General features: G+C 36.2%; 1 protein-coding gene across 8 annotated transcripts in view; it reads right to left on the bottom strand.

Annotated features, from left to right (window-relative positions):
- The window catches only part of LOC117208452 (rap guanine nucleotide exchange factor 2-like), a 125,254-nt gene that overhangs the window by 9,539 nt on the left and 96,369 nt on the right, over positions 1-19,346 (bottom strand). For 2 of the 8 annotated variants that reach the window (XM_033449640.1, XM_033449646.1), the window contains 14 exons: positions 10,327-10,425; positions 5,827-6,039; positions 5,389-5,741; positions 4,848-5,309; positions 4,470-4,762; positions 4,092-4,395; positions 3,764-4,010; positions 3,380-3,690; positions 3,117-3,301; positions 2,832-3,043; positions 2,507-2,738; positions 2,130-2,444; positions 1,730-2,047; positions 482-598 (listed from right to left, as the gene is read on the bottom strand). In XM_033449640.1, coding sequence (XP_033305531.1) covers positions 482-598; positions 1,730-2,047; positions 2,130-2,444; positions 2,507-2,738; positions 2,832-3,043; positions 3,117-3,301; positions 3,380-3,690; positions 3,764-4,010; positions 4,092-4,395; positions 4,470-4,762; positions 4,848-5,309; positions 5,389-5,741; positions 5,827-6,039; positions 10,327-10,425 — 3,661 coding nt within the window. Of the gene's footprint in view, positions 1-481; positions 599-1,729; positions 2,048-2,129; positions 2,445-2,506; positions 2,739-2,831; positions 3,044-3,116; positions 3,302-3,379; positions 3,691-3,763; positions 4,011-4,091; positions 4,396-4,469; positions 4,763-4,847; positions 5,310-5,388; positions 5,742-5,826; positions 6,040-6,925; positions 7,236-10,326; positions 10,426-19,346 lie in introns of those variants that run through there. The other 6 variants (XM_033449645.1, XM_033449647.1, XM_033449641.1 and 3 more) reach the window with 5 other exon arrangements.

Genomic DNA, 19,346 nt, shown 5'->3' with positions numbered 1-19,346 from the left:
GAGACGTACAACAGGTATCACACGTTTTCAAAAAACGAATCATTCTCTGTTTACTAACTACCAAAAATATCTAACGATACGTCACACACTACTAGAAAAAAAGAACAAATATCTTTTCTGTAGGATCACTTTTGCGATTACAACAGAAAAATATGAAAAACAGAGACTCATAGACTCAACACCCAACCGTATCACGAAACGAACTTTCACGCAGTTACTGTATCAATCAACGACATACACGATATACACGGGCCGTCCATAACACGACGACGTTTTAAATAAAAAATAAAAACTAAAATAACTAAAAAAAGAAAAAGAAAAATGGGAAAGGCAACTTCATCTCGTTGGACCACTCCAGATTCTTTCTTTGGTTCTACCTTCTAAACTACGGTCTACGGAACGGGCAAAAAAAGGGAACAAGAGAGGTAATGAGCACGAGCTTGTGGAGTTATTTGATCTCTTTTGGTTCAAGTTTACGTACCTTGCATGGCGGAGTGCCGTCTTTGAGGTGGCGGTGGACTACCACCAGCTTCTACGCTGCTTCCGCTGTGGCTGTCCAGCTGTGTACTGTGACCACTGTCACTGCTCGTCACCGAACCTACGCACACGTCCCCAAGACACTTCTATCACTACACATTCTATAGCCCATTTCTCGCCCCGATGCGCCCGCTAACTGCTAATTATCTAACAAATATTAATCGCGTTTCATTGAACGCGTGTAATTCGTATATCACTCGTTCGCTCTTTCTTTCTCTTTCTCTCTTGCTTTCTCACTTGAAAAAATCAGAGCCAACAAACGTCAGTTTGACGCCTACAAAAATGTCGACTTGACCGCGATTAAAAATTGCGCTGGCACAGCATTTGTTTTTCGATGCACGCCTACCAGAGATCGTCCTTCTGTAAGCGACTACTAGCTACTTCTAACAAAATTAAGATTCATATTATTATCTTTACCGAAAGAAAAAAAATGAAAATTGGAAAAATATTAGATCCTGGAAAATGATATTTATCAGAAGGAGATTATTTCCAGGAACAATATTTATATTTCCTACAATACAATTGTCAGTCAGTTTTTAAACTGAAGAAAGTATTAAGAGTAAAATATTTGAAACTACTGTCTATTTAAGTTTGTTCATAAAAAGTAATTTAAAAAGACATAGACTATAGCATTGAGATTAAATCGTTGAAGGATGTGATTCACGCGTCCGTATGTCCCATGGTGAGTGATCTAAATTGAAGCTAGATGTGCTTCGTCCTGGGATCAGGACCGTGGTGTGTATAACACGGGACGATAATATTGATCGAAAAGAAGCGCGAGCTACGGTAATCGGCGTACAAGATGCGTGTAAAATGGATAAGCTAAATATAAACATGGAACATTTATGAATTGCGTAAACGGCTGTGCAGCGTGCATATAAAATGAGATAGTTTCTTAGAATTTGCGAGACCTGACCAGTGTGTACGGTCACGAGCAATGAAAAGGTGCATTGAATGGTACCTCGCGAGATGTGTCTGCTGTATTTGTGTGTCGCAATGAAACAATGTTCAAAATAAAAAGAAAAAGAAGCACCGTATGATTCATCGTCTAAAGCTAGCAATATGTATAGAGACACAGAAAAAACTTTACACTGTTGAAGTTGTTTTGTATGTGTGTATACAATGTATGTTAAACGATGATCGACAGCATCTCGCTTCGAACCATTTTATGTGTCGAAATTAATCAACTTACCACTGGTCAACGTTTTTCTTAACGGCTGAAGATTGCTCAAGCTGGTTACGCTACTACTTTCAGCACTGAGATCGACAGGTGGTGGTAAACTGGAAGGAGTATCGCTATGGGATCTCTCATGCATAGGAACTCGGCTACCAGATCCTACTCTCCTAGGTGCACCGGGACTAGGCTCCAATCCGCTGGAATGCAATGCCAATCCAGGCACTGGAAGTGCTGGTGGGCAATGTTTCGGTTGATACGGACGAGTTTTGTGGGGATCAGAAAGTGCTAACATTTTCCGTACTGCTTGTGGCGATGCAGCTCCAAACTTTGTACCTGAAAATACACAATAGTTAATATTTTATAATAATTAATATTACATAATAATTAATTCAAACGAAAGATAAAAATATCCTACCTTGTATACTCTTTCTACCTTCACTGGTGCTGCTAGCACTACTTGTAGTCGACAAAGTAGGCGAAGGATGCCTTCTTCCTCTGCTTGCACTGAGAGGTACCGCTGCGGCTACTGCGGCAGTTCCTGCATGAGGTTCGCATTCCACAGACAAAGCATGTAATCGTTCCTCGTCAGTTATTACTTTCATGTTGGCAAGGTACGCTTTCACTCTTCGAACCATTTGAGCCTCTTCGAACATTTTCTTCGGATTTGGTGCAGCGGTAGACTTTTTCCGCCTTTTTACTGTTGCCGTTTGTCCTCCTGGACATTGCAACACTGTTAGTAAAAACGAATCATCACATTGCTGGTTCTGTTTCTACATACTAAAGTTAGATTACCTTGATTTCCAGTAGTCATTTGATTTAACGCAACCATGGCAGAACTAGGTGGCTGGCCACCTCTTTCTAACATTATTGATAGATCGTAGGGTGAAGAACACATGTTCGTTAACGTTCTCACTTCTTTCGCTATCATCCTCAGTTTTTCGAAATTTACCAAACCTTCCACTCTGGAATCGTTACCAAGGTGTATGAACGTTAAATCCTTCTTTACTACTGGATAAAATGGAATCTGAAAAGAAATAGAAACATTTCATGTTATACCACTGCATAATAAAAAGAACAAAGTATGTAACTAATAGTTAGAAGTAACATGAGAACTTACTATAGGAGGTTGCGTTTGTTCAGATGCTACTAATTGTCGGTATTTGCTCATGTTACGGCTCGGGTCCATTAATTCTTGTAAGTCACTAAATAGCCTTTGATATTTACTTGGCAGTTTCTCCCAAGAAGCTCTTAATCTTGAGACAGCCCCATGACCCAAGCCAGACACAATCGCAAACATGGAATTGAAATTTTTGCATTCTTTACATTGTCCTGTTTAGCAAACAAAAAGATATTAGGATACTCGTGTAACAAAAAATTACAATGGATGAGGATAAAAACTCACGGGCTATTTTTATAAATTGTTTTATTATTTTACTACGTCGAACAAGATTGTGTTCAGAACAAACTTCTGTCACAACCCAAAACATTTCTCTGTTGACTAGTTCTGCAAACTGCCTGAGCATTGGCACTCCATATCTACTCTTCAATTCGAATAAATCATCCACGTATTCCGTAGATTCTATTTGTCTAATAATAGCACACAAGTCAATATTTCCATTTCGCAAAAAATAACTTGCAAAGAAACTAAAAGTATTATCAATTTACCTGAATATACTGAAATCTTGTAAAGTCAATTGAATTGCAACTTCAACAGCATTTAATTGTAAGAAGTGAACCTGAGATTCGCGTATAAGTTCTGGCGCTTGTTCATCTGCTACGAACGTCTCCGAGATACCGTTAGTTTTTAAATAATACCTTGAACTTAAGCCAATTCTTTCTGCAAGATTTTGCAACTGATCAGGTAACCTGCGTTGTTTAATCATTCCTCCTTCTCCAACGCTAACTTCAGCCAAGGAGAAATTCGAACTGCCTTCGGCAGCGGTTATACCAAATTCTTGGAGAGCTAGCATTACCACCTAAAATAATATATTAGCATGCAAATAGAAACTTTTAATCATGCATATTGTTTCCGAAGATTTAAATATCTACCTCGTGCGCCGTTGTTTCCTTGTGAATAAGAAGATATTTACAAGTTTGATCGGCTTTGTAAACCTTCAAAACGTGTTCTGGATAATCAGGCGCCCTTAAGTCGTCATAACAATATAACGACGTAAGGTCAGGATTACTTTTCGAATGATAAAGGTTAGTAGTCTGTGAAAGTCCTGTTCCCGGTGGTGTATGAGGGGGTGCGAGAGGATCGTCTACATGTACACCATCACTGTAAAATGAATCACTCCTATGTAAAATATATTTTCTTGAATTAGAAAAAGGGAAAAAAATGAAAAAAAGGAAAATGACAGATATATTTTTAACTTACTTAATAGTATTCTTTGGCAGTATATTCATTTTTATAAGAGCTTTTTGAAATCTCTTTTTCGGTCCAAGCGTCATGAATCCTTTATGCTCTTTTTTAGCATCTTTACAAGGAGAAACATTAGAATCAGGTATTAACAGTGGAACACCGCCTACTAAAGGATTCAGTGGATTTCCTGGAGTTATCGGATCCACATGCGTGGACAACCTTGCACGTGGATCTGTTTGTATTCTTGAAATTTCAGGTTTGTTTGCTCTTCCCCGCGGCCTCGGCGAGTCATCTGGCATCTGAAGCATTTCTTTAAACGCTACAACAGTAATTCATTGCTCGCATAAAGGAAATATAATCCACAAATTATTGTTTCTACAAAATGTAACATACCAAGTAAGTTTGATTTAACAGTTATACTAAGATGAGTAGATCCCCTTAAGATTTCAAGAGCCCTGGCGTGACTCACGTGCTCAAAACTCTGTCCATTTACTTCTAAAATCTGATCACCACGTTTCAAGCCAACATCTTCAGCCTTTGACTTTTTATCCACTTTTGAAATAAAAATGCCGAAACCTCTTTCATATCCGCCCAAAATACTAAAATGCAAAACCTCGTCCCTTGTAGGCCTTGCTAATGTTACATTCCGCGTTCTTGCTTTTGCTGCACACGCAATGTTTAATAATCTGAAATTCATTGAAGAATTTTTAAATACTCTAAGTGCTTAATAATTATTATAACGAATATAAATTTAACAAAATTGATGTATACCTTTGTTGTCCTAGCATTTTTTCTCTTTCCAAACCGGCTTCAAATGCTTCCAAAAATTCCATCATGGCGGGATCAGTTTCAAAATCAGTAAAATGATTATTTACCCAAAGAAGTACCACACGGGCAACTCTATCTCTGACTTGTGCTTGATCAAACCATTCTAACAATTGACTCGCAACTAATAAAGGACTATCGATAAATGTTCGATGCGTTAATAAGAAATCTTCTATATAAGTGGGATCGGTAATACTGTTTTCTTCGATAAGTTGTAACATTAAACGTTCAGGAGTTCCGCGGATAACTACATGACCTCTGCGTGCTCCGCCATCTAAAGCACCCCTTAATTCTGTTACTAGAATTACTCTCCCATTCTCTTCATGCCGCCTCGTATTTTCTTCTCCTTGATGTTGAATTCTAAAATAATCTGCCTGAGTAACACATACAAATTGGCAATCATCACATCTGAAAAAGAAATAGACATGTTAATGGAATTTTCATTTGATAACTACTGGCGACTGAAAATTTCTAACATAGAACTCACTTTGTCCTCATTACACCTCTATGCAAAAGTCTTTCCATAGTGGGCAAAATTCCAAAACTGTCACCAAGGTGCAGCTGTTCGATTTCTCCATTGCTATGCTCAATTTCCACAGCACCATTTATGAGCACACTCCAACTATCTAATTCTTCTCCATCATTCAAAACTATCATACCAGCACGTTCAACCACTGCAAACACCATCACAGCGCACAGCGCTCTTCTTACTGCCAAGGTCATATTCGTGAAAGCCTTTAGTTGTTGTGTGAATTCTAAGAGCGTTTCTATATCATCTTCTGTCCTTTCCATAGGATCTTTTTCTAAACATTCTCTGACTGGATCACGAACAGTCAAGCTCTGTAAACGCAAGTAAAAATAATTCTTGTTAGTCTACTCTTTAATTTTATAATTTAAGCAACCATTTAAGAAAAAGTATACTTACATCCATGCTTTCTGCAAGATCTTCCTCTTCATCGCTGTCTACTATAGATTCAACAAGACCTGAAAGATCAACATCGTCTGCATCTGCATCTAATGAACCTTGTACAGATGTCATGGTGTCTGAACCACTGTATGCTGAGCTTGTGTCACTCGAATGGCTGCTTCTATTGGACTTTTGATACAGCTCTGGCCTGCCTGTCAGGCCTTGAGAAAACTGTACAAAAAAGCAAAATTATCGAATTAATTATACACTTGTTCACTTTACCATTACTATACTTTATTCTTACATTTTATTGCACAGTTTTTATTAGGAATTGTTCTAAAGATCACTTAATATTAAATGTTTATGCTTGATAAACTTATATACTAAATATTTATAGCTGCATCGATTTACTGTTAAACATGACGTACACCGTAATACTTTCGCATTAATTAAAGACGATCAACATATTCGCTTTGTTATTGCTACACTCTCAAATATGCAAACTAAAGTGTTTACATTAACGTAGCGTCCCGGACGATGTTAATACAAAGCAACGCATTCTTCGTCGCGATGTACCGATGTAATCACGATTGTAAACAATAGCACGGTGCAAGTTCAAGAGAAGATATTAGCATCGTTCGAATTCCCTTACAAGAAAAAAAGAACCTACGAATAAAATAACCTGCAATCTATCATCCATGGATCGACATCGATCTGTCAATTGGCAGGAAGAGGCTGCAAAGAACGGGATCAAGAAGCATGTAGGACAAAAACATGGGTACTACAAGCGGTACTCGTTTACGGAATAGTACTAGGAATGGGCGTGATGGGGACAGGGACAGGCTCTGCTCTTAAGTTAGGTTAGGTTACCAGACATGACATCACGCACGCAACATCGAGCAACCAGAGAAAACACGCACGGTGAAGAAAGAGACAGAAATAACAAGTACGTATGTCTAAACAAAAACATCGTGACATCTGTCATCCGGCGATAATCAACAACGATCATCCATGATCGACCATGGTGTGCACTCGTTTCAAGGAAATCCGAAGAATGAGAAAAGTAAACGTGTAAACCAAAGGCCATTTTGAGCCCGCGGGAGATCGTCAGACTCACTTGGTACATGCCGAAGGCGTCCATCCTTATCGTCTTAACTAATGGCACTTGCTCGGCACTATGCTCTTCCGTGTTTTAGATCACGAGAAACAACGCGAAGAAGAACGAGCAGTGCCCGGCCACATTCTCTTTTTGCTCGTTGTCCACGATGCGATCGAACTCACGAAACTCACACCTCTCATTCGCGATGGCATATGCGACCGTATATACACACAGATCGACGTGACCTTCTTTGTGTGCATTTACGAAGCTCGTGGCGCGTCTGGTGTGCCCCGTGTCGTGGGCCGTCAGCTTAGCGAAGTAGCGGACATGGGACTGCCTTTCGTCCCTCCCCCACCCTTCCTCCTGCCGCCGGCATTCCCTTCGAAAGTGTAGGGTCACGTGACCTGACCGAGCAGCGAGCCTCAGGTCCGTCACAATAGGGGGGCGCACGTTGGGGGGCCCACCTGTAGCTTCTGACCGTGACACTAACAAAACACTCCTATCAATGAAACGTCGTAATGTCCGACTAAATTTTTCAATTCATTCTAGCTGCACCTCGTTATTAGTCAACTATTGACACTATAAACGTATATATTGTTCCATACTTCGTTTTATACTCTTTAAGGTTTTTTTGTTTATTTTATTATATTAGTAATCAGAATACAATTCTATAACCTAATTTGTTGGCTTGAATAACATCACTTACGGCGTGATGAAGACTTGAGATTGTTTTCAAACATTGAATTAGTCCATGAATCAGTTAAAACTTTATCTGTAATCAGATGGAACTTTACACATAAAATAATTCTTTGTATGTGAATAAATGCACATCTACAGCGACATCCAGTCATCGATCGCATTGTACCAAATAATCATTCACCATAAACAAATCAGCCATCGCGAAGCACCTTGCATAAAATTGTTCGAAAAAATTTCTTCCAAACATCGAATTTTGGTTATATTTTAGGTATATGTTGATTTGGAAAATTTCGTCTGTGATCAGATGAACCTCACACTGAGACGAGACGAGAGACTCAAAAGCCGAGTGAAACGAGCTTAAGGAGTCGACGGTCGGTCAATCGTCAGTCGGTAAGCAATTGAGAGAGAAGGAGGATGCTGGGAGAAAAGAGTACCGGTCTGTTCAAAGCATCCAACACAGCGGATAGTAACTGCTTAAAGGCCACTGGCCGACCCGACGGATGATTTATACGACCCGTTATGTCGTGCCCATGTCTCACTTTTCCTTTTGTCCTGCTCCACAGACTTTCCAAATTGCTTCTCCCATTCAGTTTCTTCCTACTCAAGCAGACACTGGCATACCAGTGCACGCCACCGATGTGCATTGTGCATTCCACAGACTCTTTAGGGGAAAGACACTTTAATGTAGATCATCTTACACGCACGCGTTGCGCCTTAACGAACTTTCGATCCGAAGCGCCGCGTGCCGGTAAAATTCTAGCGAGGGAAAGCGGAACTTCCTTCGGTCTTGTTTAAGCGAAATTTAAATAGTTGTACTTCGAATAAAATTTCGAATATTATTTCAATTAAAATCGTAGGAAAAGTGGAACTTCGTTCGATCTTCTCTATATCAAAATTTAAATACTTCTCTCTCGAATAAAATTTCGAACGCTGTTGCAATTAAAATTCCACTTTCGTGACTACTTTTCAAATCAACATATACATAAAATACAATATTTTATTTAAAATTGAAGATCTACATTTGAATGAAGTTATGGTAGAAATTTGTATTCCAAAATAATGTAAATTACTTTCTGTAGAATGAAATGGAAATATGTTGACTCTGTGGTGAGGTTGTGAAGTAATAAAAAATAAAAATCGGAATCTATAAGCTAGAATTATAAGGCTCACCCTACTTGGAGCTTATTAAGACAGTTAAGCATCATGTGTTCCTTGAGAGTGAAATTATGACAATGTTTATATCGTCTGGGTTACTTAAGAACCCCACAGTAGTAGTTAAGGGATAATCTTAGTTATATTAACTTTGTCGTATAAAGTATCAAAAGTACTCTGTACATATACTGTCAAATACATGATTCAAAATACTATAAAATACATCTACTATTAATCCTTTTTATATTTCGAAAATGTAAAATTAAAATAAATTGTTTAACAGTATTTCGGAAATTATACGTAATTACTAACTAAATTTTAACAATTTCCAAAGGAATAACAGAATATGTAAAAAATATAAAAAGGAAAAGAAATATTCCAAATGCGTCAAAATTAAAAAAATCCTGCATGATAGCAGTTTTAAAACCGATAACAGGCATATAAAAAACGAATATTCATCGTGCGATAAAAAAAAAATAAATTTTCTCCAACTACAACACGTCCATAAATCGCATCTTGTGTTACGTTCCACTTTTCAGCACGGGAAAACATTTCTCGCTTTACGATGATCGCTGTTTACTTCTCGGAACCTGGTGAATTTTCCGTATATACGTTTCTATGGAGATAAGAAAATTCACGAACTGATAAAACTTCTCTTCAAGAGGGAGGAGGCGGGCATTTGAAATGCATGAGAAAGCGTAGAATAGTACAATGAAGAAGGAAAAAAGATTATTTTAAAAGTTTTACCACTAGCCGCCTTTAACGATCTCCACTTTTTTTATTTTTCCATCATCTTCCTCTCTTATGTTTTCGATTATCGAGAACGCGTGGGCGCATCGACACGTCACGGACCGACGACATCAAACTTTCTTTCAACCATCTGCACGCCGATGACGTAAGACAAATGATCATGAACCGTTGCAAGGAAAATGATCAGCAAAAGTGCATCAGGTACCGATTTACCGATAGATACCAGCCATGAGTCTCTGTCAAGCTGCATCAGATACGAATATACCACGCTATCGATTGCGCTAAAGTGAAACAAGGCGTAACTAAGCCTACCTTTGCAATTGAACGTCACGCAGAAAAAACATGATAGGTACATTTTTGTTGATTTTTTTTATTTTAACTTGTATTTATTGTTAGATCCATTTTACACGACGAACGAATTACTCAGTTTGTCAAATATTAAAAGACCAATTTACTTTTGTCCTTTCTACCTAAATCTTTAGTACCTTGTGAAAAATTCCTCTTGTTTTTAATAAATATATACTTCTTTCGTGATGAGTTTGACAGGACAACGTGATCTTGAAAGTTCCACTATGTAATAAATTTTTCCTACTATCCATTTAAAAGACATTCATCCGCTGGTGCAGTCGAAATTAGTCATGGACTGTCATTTCGAAATAACTGATGGATCTATCCAACGCCGAGTCTGGCCTATTTTGAACCAATATATTTATGATAACATCGTTCGATCGTGAATGCCTTTTTAAAATTTGCCTGAACGTACTCTTGCAATTTCTATCTGAGAAGAGGGCAAAAAGAATTCGAAAACGGATGTTTACCGTATCATCGAAGACCAAGTTGACCTGTCGATGGTCGGTTATGGGATGAGGGTGCGGTGGTCGATGCATCCTTCCTCCATGCACTTCTGGATAGTCGATCTGCCAACAAAAAAAAGGATAAAAATAATTAGAAAAATAATTGCAACTGAGGATGATTTTTATCAATTTTAATGCCATTTTATAAATAAACGTGAGTATTTTAATATAAAATAGAGCTAAAGGTATAACTATCAAAATAATGCATATTTTAATATATTCAATATTTTACTAGTTGTTCGGAATTTTAGTTGGCCGTTCGTTTATGGCACAGACAGGCCCATTTCCCTCATTAGGAAATTCCGAATTCCGGTCCTCCCAGGGCAGTAAACGTAATGACTCGAGGCCAGGAAAAACCTAGGTAAGGACCAGTCGGAAGGGTACTGGGAAACGGAGTTCAGCTTCAACCATCGAAGACTACAGACACAGGACGACGAAGTCCCAACTTAGTTCGGTTAAGTGCTACAACTAATACAAATAAAGTGCCGTCAAAATCTAACACTCGAGTTATTCCATCTCCTCCACCTTGAACGTTAAGTCATTCGAGGTACGCGATATCGAACGATCAGTTTGACCTGATCGGTTGCTCTTTAGTCGATAATACGCAACACTAGTATTTCAAATGATGTCTTTAAAATCATGAAGAACGTCTGCAATTAGTTTCCTCATTCTTTCTTCTAATTTCCATGATAACATATTTGCATTTTTACAACGCAACCTGCATACCATTTTCTAGTTCGCGTTAACCTTTCACCTTTCGCAAACCTGCAGAGGGCACACTTTCCGAAGCTTAAAAATATAGGAATTGTTTGACGTGAGAGCTATCTCCTTTAGGGATACATATCAGGATGAGTCTCGTAGATTTATTCAACAAGTTTGCCGGCGTTTGAGAGGAATAGTAAAATATATGCGTCCTATTTTTATAGAAGATTTTTAATTGTCTAATTGTAGCAACGCTTTTGAATGAATATATTTTAGAGGTATTTCTTCCTTATATTATTTCCTATACAACCAATTGTATTATATATATTTTATATACGTATTATAACAATATAATCAATAATAGTGCAAGTAACGGTTTAATTTATTTATCTTAAGAGTATCTCAACACGAATAAAAAACTAATAGATTTCTTCCTTTTTTAATTATATAAAAGCTAAGCCCAATCTTTTTAACCACTAAATAACATGGAACTCGGAAAATCAATAAAATCGTACTTATCACATTTTTCCCTGTAATTCTTATACGTACACACATATATCTTAAAAAATGCAGAAATATTTTAACGAAATGTTTTACCCTCGTATCTCACGCCATGTATTTAACAATGCATAAGTTTACACCGAAAACAAGGGATTTAATTTCCATTAAAAAGTTTCTTCGTCTAATCCCTCCTTCTACAGTCAACATTCATCAAACTACCATTTTCGCTCTAAATTCGATCGGTAGAACGCAAGCTCGAGAGCAACGTCAACGTAGGAACGTGTTTCGAATTTCTGGAATGACAAACAGCTCCTCCGCGAAAGCAGCCGTGTCGTCCCCAGGAATGGCGTTGATAATCTAATCCGGTTCCACCTGCGACTTCTGCAGCTGCGTCAACTTCTCTCGCCCCCTCGAGTTACATGGAGGCTCGTGCCCCTCTTTTTCGATCAACAGCGTTCGTTGTTCAACCACTATACGCACGATGAAATAAAAAAAGGAGAAAAAACAGAAGAGAAAAGGAAAATGAGAAGAGGAGAGGAGAAAAAAGGGGAAAAAAAGAACACCGAGAGACAACGAGATGAGCGTGTGGCTCGGGGCCGGAACCCGTAGGCCGGACTTCCGGTAGATACGCCGATTATACTCGCCATTCACAGAACCGCTCCCTCGCGACTCGATTGTTAGAGGCAAACAGCATTTAGCCAATTTCGGGATGAAAGTTGAATTTCCACCGGTCGACGATACGTTGATTCGATTGGGAATAGCCGATGCGAAACGCGACATGCATGTCGCGAAAAATATTGTTCGACATGCCGGAAATTAACGAAACGCCTTCCTACAAAGCGTTGCTGGAAAATGCATATCACCGAGATCCATGTGTGTTTACACTGTTATATGTATACGCGTAAAACCAACATGCGTCGCGTAACGTTGGCGCGTAGGTTCCAGTGATTTATAACTTTTAATTGATTTCTACTGACATGTAATAATCGTAGAAATTATTTACGGAAATTTTGGACTGAATGCTTTTGCGTATACACAATGCTGTGTAGAAATTTTAGACTAGCTACGATAATAATTTTATAATGGGAATTAATCACTTTTCAACTAATTATGTATTACCTGCCTTTATGAATATTGTAGTACTCTATTCTACTTACGTACAATTCGTCTGTATAAATGTTGTACTTTAACTTACTTGTATGCTGTTTGCTTATACAAATATTCTAGATATTTATAATGAATCTTGTATACGGATTCAAATGCATAGTAATAGCTTTGATGTTGGACTGGTTGACAATGTGCTGAATTTTAAAATTGCTCTTCTACGAAAAATAAGAAATATGAAATTGCTATTTACCTATGATCTTTAAACAACATCAAGTTTTATATTCAATCATAAAAATGGGACATTCTTATTTCCTATGTAAACATTTTCTCAGAAAAGTTTTTCTACAAGATTTTATTCCATTTTATTGCTTTCTTGTTTTGGATACGAGTGTAAAAAAAGAAAATAGAACGGCAAGATTAGCTTAAAAGCTTAGTAACTGAATGGTTTAATGAGAATCATATATATACCTAACATACTCGAATAGATACAGTTTAAGATACAGTTCTGTAGGATTCACACATATAGAAAATATTATCTTTAAGTTACTATTATAGATATTTGAACTTACATAAAGAATGCAATATAATAGTAATATCAATTATTGAACATACTAATTAAGTTAGATTTGCCAGTATTCCGAAGAGTTGTTATGTTAGAACAAGTCGCTTAAAGATATGTTTGAACTAACACGTAAAATTACCATCAACTCGTCCAATTTGTAGGTAAAACTCGTTTTGCGAGAAATCTAAGCTTCTTTCAACTTAGAAATCTCAGCAACATAATGGGGCAAGTACATTAATTATCGATTACTGGAGCTAACCAGTCCCTTATAACCGCTCTTGTCCGTGTCTACTTATTTCATTTGCCTTTTAAAACCACGATTCACCGCTATATCGAAGATGCTACAGGTGAAAGTATGCTATACAGATTATTTCAGCTATAGACCGCAAAAAATTAAAAAGAACAGTCATTTCTTTTTTCTTGCTAAGCAACCATCCAATTCTCCGTTATACCTACAATTATCATCAGCACCGTAATTTCTCTCCACAGAACTGTATAGCAAATATCACGTACGCGTTGAAGAATATTTATAAAGTATTGTTTGCTCGTCGTAATCTCCATATATTTATTTTCAATGTTGACGTTCCTATCTTTTACATCTTTTAATTTTATGAAAATATTCTCTTAGATACATTTTGCGGCATATGTTGTCTACTAATCTTAATTAAATTTTTTGCTCCTTTGAAAAGATTATTTCTTTGCTAGTTATAAATATTCAGCATCTGTTCTCACTCTAATCACTAAACTAATGCACGTAGAAGTAAACAAATATTACTTAAAATTCAGGAATGATACCTAATATTGAAACTAATAGAAAGACGAAAATTATCAATATGTGTATGTATGCAAATATAATCTACCATAGAAACATCATAAAATAGGATAACAAATATTCATAAAAAATAAATTTCCTGCCAATCTATTTTTTTACTCTTTCATAATTTCAAATAAAATATTATTTGTCAAAGTAGATCTTTCGTAGATTCTCTTTTCTACTGTCTCGTAACTTTCGATGAAAAACACTAGATATCTAACTAGCTATCAAACGAAATATCATTTTACGACCAACTGTAGATATATAAAAATTACGTTCGATAACTGAGAAATTTATTAATTTACATATTCATGGACATTCATTAGCCAATGCAAGTATTGCACTTTTTGCCACTTCTCGTCGTGGAATTTTTTGCTTGTCACGGTATATCTTGTCTTTATCATTAAATTTATAGCATAGCAGTCCGAAACACGTCGCAAACCCGATTTCTCAATGAGCAGCGCTCGATCGCATAAACAAACGCGCAAAAGGGAAACGAAGTGGATCACGCGCTACGCTCTGTTTGCCCGACGCGAATTATAATGGCGAATCGTGTACCGTTCGCGGACTTTGCGAACGGACAGTCGTGAAACGCGTGACGCAACATTCGATGCAGAAAATGTCCACGAGCGTTCTCTCGTTACGTAATCCACGAATTATAAACAATCGGATAGCGACTCGCTAACGCAGCGTGTTTGTCATTCTTTAATGCTTAAGTCGCGTTACATTGGACATCTTTTGATCAGCCGATCGAACCGATTGACTTCAATATTTTCAATACATTGTTGACGCGAATCGACATTTTCTAAGACGTTACACGGACGAAAGACGTGACTCGATTTTAATCTTATAAACGTAGACATGTTTTCCAAAAATGTGCGGGAACTGAAGTAACATTTATTTCACAGTATACCGTCAACAATATGTTAAGTCGTTCAGAATTGCCCGTGTAATTAAATTTCAATCGAGTGGAAATGACTTTTAGTTTTTTAGTTTCAAGTAACTGAAACTTTGTCCATTTTTAGTTGAAGATCCTGAGTCTTCTTCTACAAGAATTTACTACGTAATAATATTGGTAAATTGAAATATTTATAACACATTGATAACAATTACTTTTTAAATTAAAATATGCTAACTGTTGGGCCACTTTGGCACATTAATGATATGTTAAGATCTACAATAGAACAATTAATATTTGTGTAATATTTTTTGTACGTCACTTTCCAAAGTTCCTTTGTTATAATTGCTAATGCTCGAAGTTCAAGTAGTTTCTGCGTTTCTCCTCTAATCCATCAATGACGTGTTTTTCTATCAACTTTTTGAACTCAGATAGTAAAAATTGTTTATGGTTACTGATATCATCGGTTAACATTTCTTTCCGCTACGTTAATTATTTTTAATAATATAAATCACTGAAAAATAAGGTTCTGCTATAAATGTTTTAGTCGAATGACTTTACATCGATCGACTCGGTCGACTGATTAACAATTGCCTAATATAAGTCTGTTGCTTTGTTAGTCATGGACCTTCAACGTTTTCACTAGCGCTCAAGGTTTGGTAATTGTTGCCCGTGACACTGCGAAACACTTCGATATTTCTCGATCCCGGTCAATGTTTTTGGGTCTCGATGGTGAAATTATTTTTGTAGCAATCGTGTGCGCGTCAAATGTCCGATTATTCTTTTCCAATATTTTCTTTTTATGATCAAACAGTTTTAATGCATTGTGTATGGAGGACAAACATGTACGTGTAATGTCTGTCTTTTTTCTAAAAAATATTACTTATTAAGGTTAACCAAACATTGTCATCCTACTTTACAACAGTATATTTGAAAGAAATATTTAAGGATCATTTATTGTTTATGAAAGTTTCATTATAATATATAAAAAGTAGAAAGTGAATGGAGAAATTAATTTTTAAATGAATACATACACGAAATTATTTTTATTCAAAATTCTAGAGAATAACTTGAATAAGAGATCAAACATATTGTTTTTGGATCCTCATTTTCAAGGCCAGATAGTGGTGAAAAATAAATGCTTCTGTCATGGTCGTGATTCAAATTTGAAATTAAAAATAACCGAATAATAATACATGCTAAATTGATATAAAAAATCCGTTAACCTGTTAAGTTTACGTAAAAAGAATAAAAAATTGTTTTCGATTTTCGCAGACAAGAATATTCTATTCTTTAGATTGCATTAACTAGACTGCATTAACAGTACTTCAAATTATCCCACCAATAATCGATACACTCGATTGTTATACATTGGTACCAGTGGCAATTTCATCTAATGGTCAAACATTTCCAAAATACACATAACCACATCCACTCGATCTTACTATCAAGTACATAATTTGAAAATTGCTCTTACTAATCGATGCATTACGAATTTAAATTGAAGTGTCCAAGCAGTGCTCCATTCGTTTAACTTGGTAACTATTGGTCTCGAAATTAGCCTCATTATCTGATTCTCTTAACGCCTACGAACTACGACCACAATATTTAATCTGAACCTTATATCAGTAATTATTTTCAACAACTTTTCTCATTACTATTATCATTTCGTATTATGATTATCTATCTGATTATGATTATCTAGTTTTCAACCATAATTTAACTGTTAAAAATGGCACAATCTGAAAGAATTTATACTTTACATGTCACGTCATGTCGATTGTACGATAAATCAAGTAATTTATCGGACATAGTTGGAGGAATTGTGTATACCAAGATTAACAGTTCCAGTTTAAACCCTTATATTTACACTCTACATCTGTTCTTATCACGTGTCGTCGTATTGCTCCATAAATTTCCAACATGTAGATATTGATATATCGAACGTATTTGATAATCAAAAAGCAGTAAAATCGACAAAGTTGAGTGTTCCAGGAACAATTTGCGTTTTAGTTTCCTGAAATCAAATATTAAATACAATTCTATCTTAGCATCGATGTATATGTAAACATGTGACGATGTGGTGTTACATTCAAAATTTGCTATTCCATCGAATTTGACTACGAAGGGTTGAACATTTTATTAAAAAAAGAAAAGAAAGAAAATAGAATTAACCACGCTCGTGAAGGAACTTTTACATCCATGTTATATTTTCCTTGCACCTAGAACTATAAAATTTCTAAGTTTTTCTACTAGAAAAGGCAAAATGACACATAAAGGTATCTTAGAATGTGCCTAAATAAACACAGAATATCTACGTCTATCAGCTAAGCTCCACTAAATTAGGTATATACTTATCAAATTCTCAATGCGACTTCTAAAAACGCGTCTCCAAAAATGAAGAGCAGCTAAATGACAACCATAATGAATTCCCATGAAATCGCAGATACACGCGAACGTCGTGCGAAGTGTTCATCCCCAGCGTAGCAATTACGCGCGGATCGTTCGATAACCAACGATCGGGCTACGTCTCCTCGCATTCCTGTCCCTTTATCTTTCGCTCGTCCTCGTTATATATTCACGCTCTGCGTGGGCCCTTCGGCTCCGCGTGGGCGAACGCATACACGCGCGCGTGCAGGCGCGAGCGAGCGATAAAGCCGAGCGTTTCTGCCGCGAATGGGATACACTAACAAACCTAACTATGCACTAGCAAAACCTAACCCGTTTCATTTAGTTTTCAATAAACGTTAACGAAGAACAGGGTTATCGGAAATCTGTTAATCACAGACTGTGAATATGTAATGCATAAAGATTCGTATTTTTATGAATATACAAGAGGCAAGGGAGTGATTCTATGCGAAATAAATCGAAAATATAGAAATATAGAAATTTTTCACGCGGTGCCTCGTTTTCGATAAGACTGAATTTAACAATTTGTTTATACGAACTTGGCTAGTTACCGGCGATAATTATAGTAATAGTAAAATACAAAACTAAGATAAGATGTAATAATGGTAAACGTAATATTATTATTATGATATGAAAATATTATACTTTGGATATATTTTCAAACTTCGAGTTCCAAATGTCGAGAGGTTTATATTTGAGCGTCCGTTATGACGTAGAGAGGGAAAGATTGAATAGAAGATCAGAATGATGCAAGCTGAATGGATAAGGTTTAAGTATTGGTAATTAGAAGTTTGTTTTGTTTACGAGAAAAGTTATAATCAATTAACGTAGTTTCACTTTAACTTCTATGAGGATATCTATAAGGTAATAATTTGCTATAAATAAGCTGTTTGATATTAATATAATAATATACTAATAAAATACAAAGAATTAAAATAGATTTATAATAGTTAGAAAAGTAAATCAGTGAAATATATGTAATTGACAATAAAGGTTAAATAGTTACACATTTGCAATCAATAGTGGCCATTTTCTATTAATATGTCGCAACGAAATATGTTAATTGAATATATACATTATACATATGTCCATACATTTTCTCTATTACATATTTATACACGTATGTAACTTGTAAATCGATATTTGAGAACTAAGCTCCAATGAATAATGTAGTCTTTTCAATCTATAAATTAACGAATCTACCGTAATATTACGAACAATTTTTCACTACGAAAATCAGATCAATCGCTTAATTACGATAAACAAAAATATTTAGCTCAATTTACCACGAGACAAACGATGGGATGGAATTCCACGCATTCCATTATTTCACCGATTCACGTTAATAAGGCATACCAGCAATAAACACACGGCGAATTCAGCATCATACCACCAACAACCTTCTCGCTCTTGCCACAATTTCTAACCTCGAATTCTATTTACCAACATAAAAATACCAACGTTCTATGACTATGCTCATCGCCTGATTCGAGCACGAACGCGTGCTTGCTAAATATTCACGTAAATAATTCTACGAAATATTTGCGGCGTATGTAAATGCAGCGTACCACATTCGATTTTTATTTCGTTAGTTTAAACTAACGAGATCCTATGTTTTCTTTACGATATCGTTGCGCGATTGAGAAACGAAATGGCTCGTTAAGATATCGCGCTTGTTAAGATTAATCTATTTATTAACACGTTGCGTATCAAAGCCACATATTTCTTCAGGGTTTAGCCTTTTGGAGAAATTTTCAATGCAAAGTTCGTGTTGTACACTTGTTTGCTTAAAAATTAAACGATTCAGGAAATAGCGATATTTACAAATTGTTTTTCACTGAAAACATTATGGGTGAAATAGAATGTTAATAAAACAATTCGTATGCTACCAAATATCAAAACATATTTTAACTTTTACTATTTATTAGACATCAAATACTGGATTTTTTTCCTAGTGGAATATTATATTCTGCATCATCATATTTATACTA

This window comes from Bombus bifarius, unplaced genomic scaffold (assembly GCF_011952205.1).
Source record: "Bombus bifarius isolate JDL3187 unplaced genomic scaffold, Bbif_JDL3187 scf7180000008105, whole genome shotgun sequence".
Lineage (NCBI taxonomy): Eukaryota > Metazoa > Arthropoda > Insecta > Hymenoptera > Apidae > Bombus > Bombus bifarius.
This window is presented reverse-complemented; position numbering and strand designations above follow the sequence as displayed.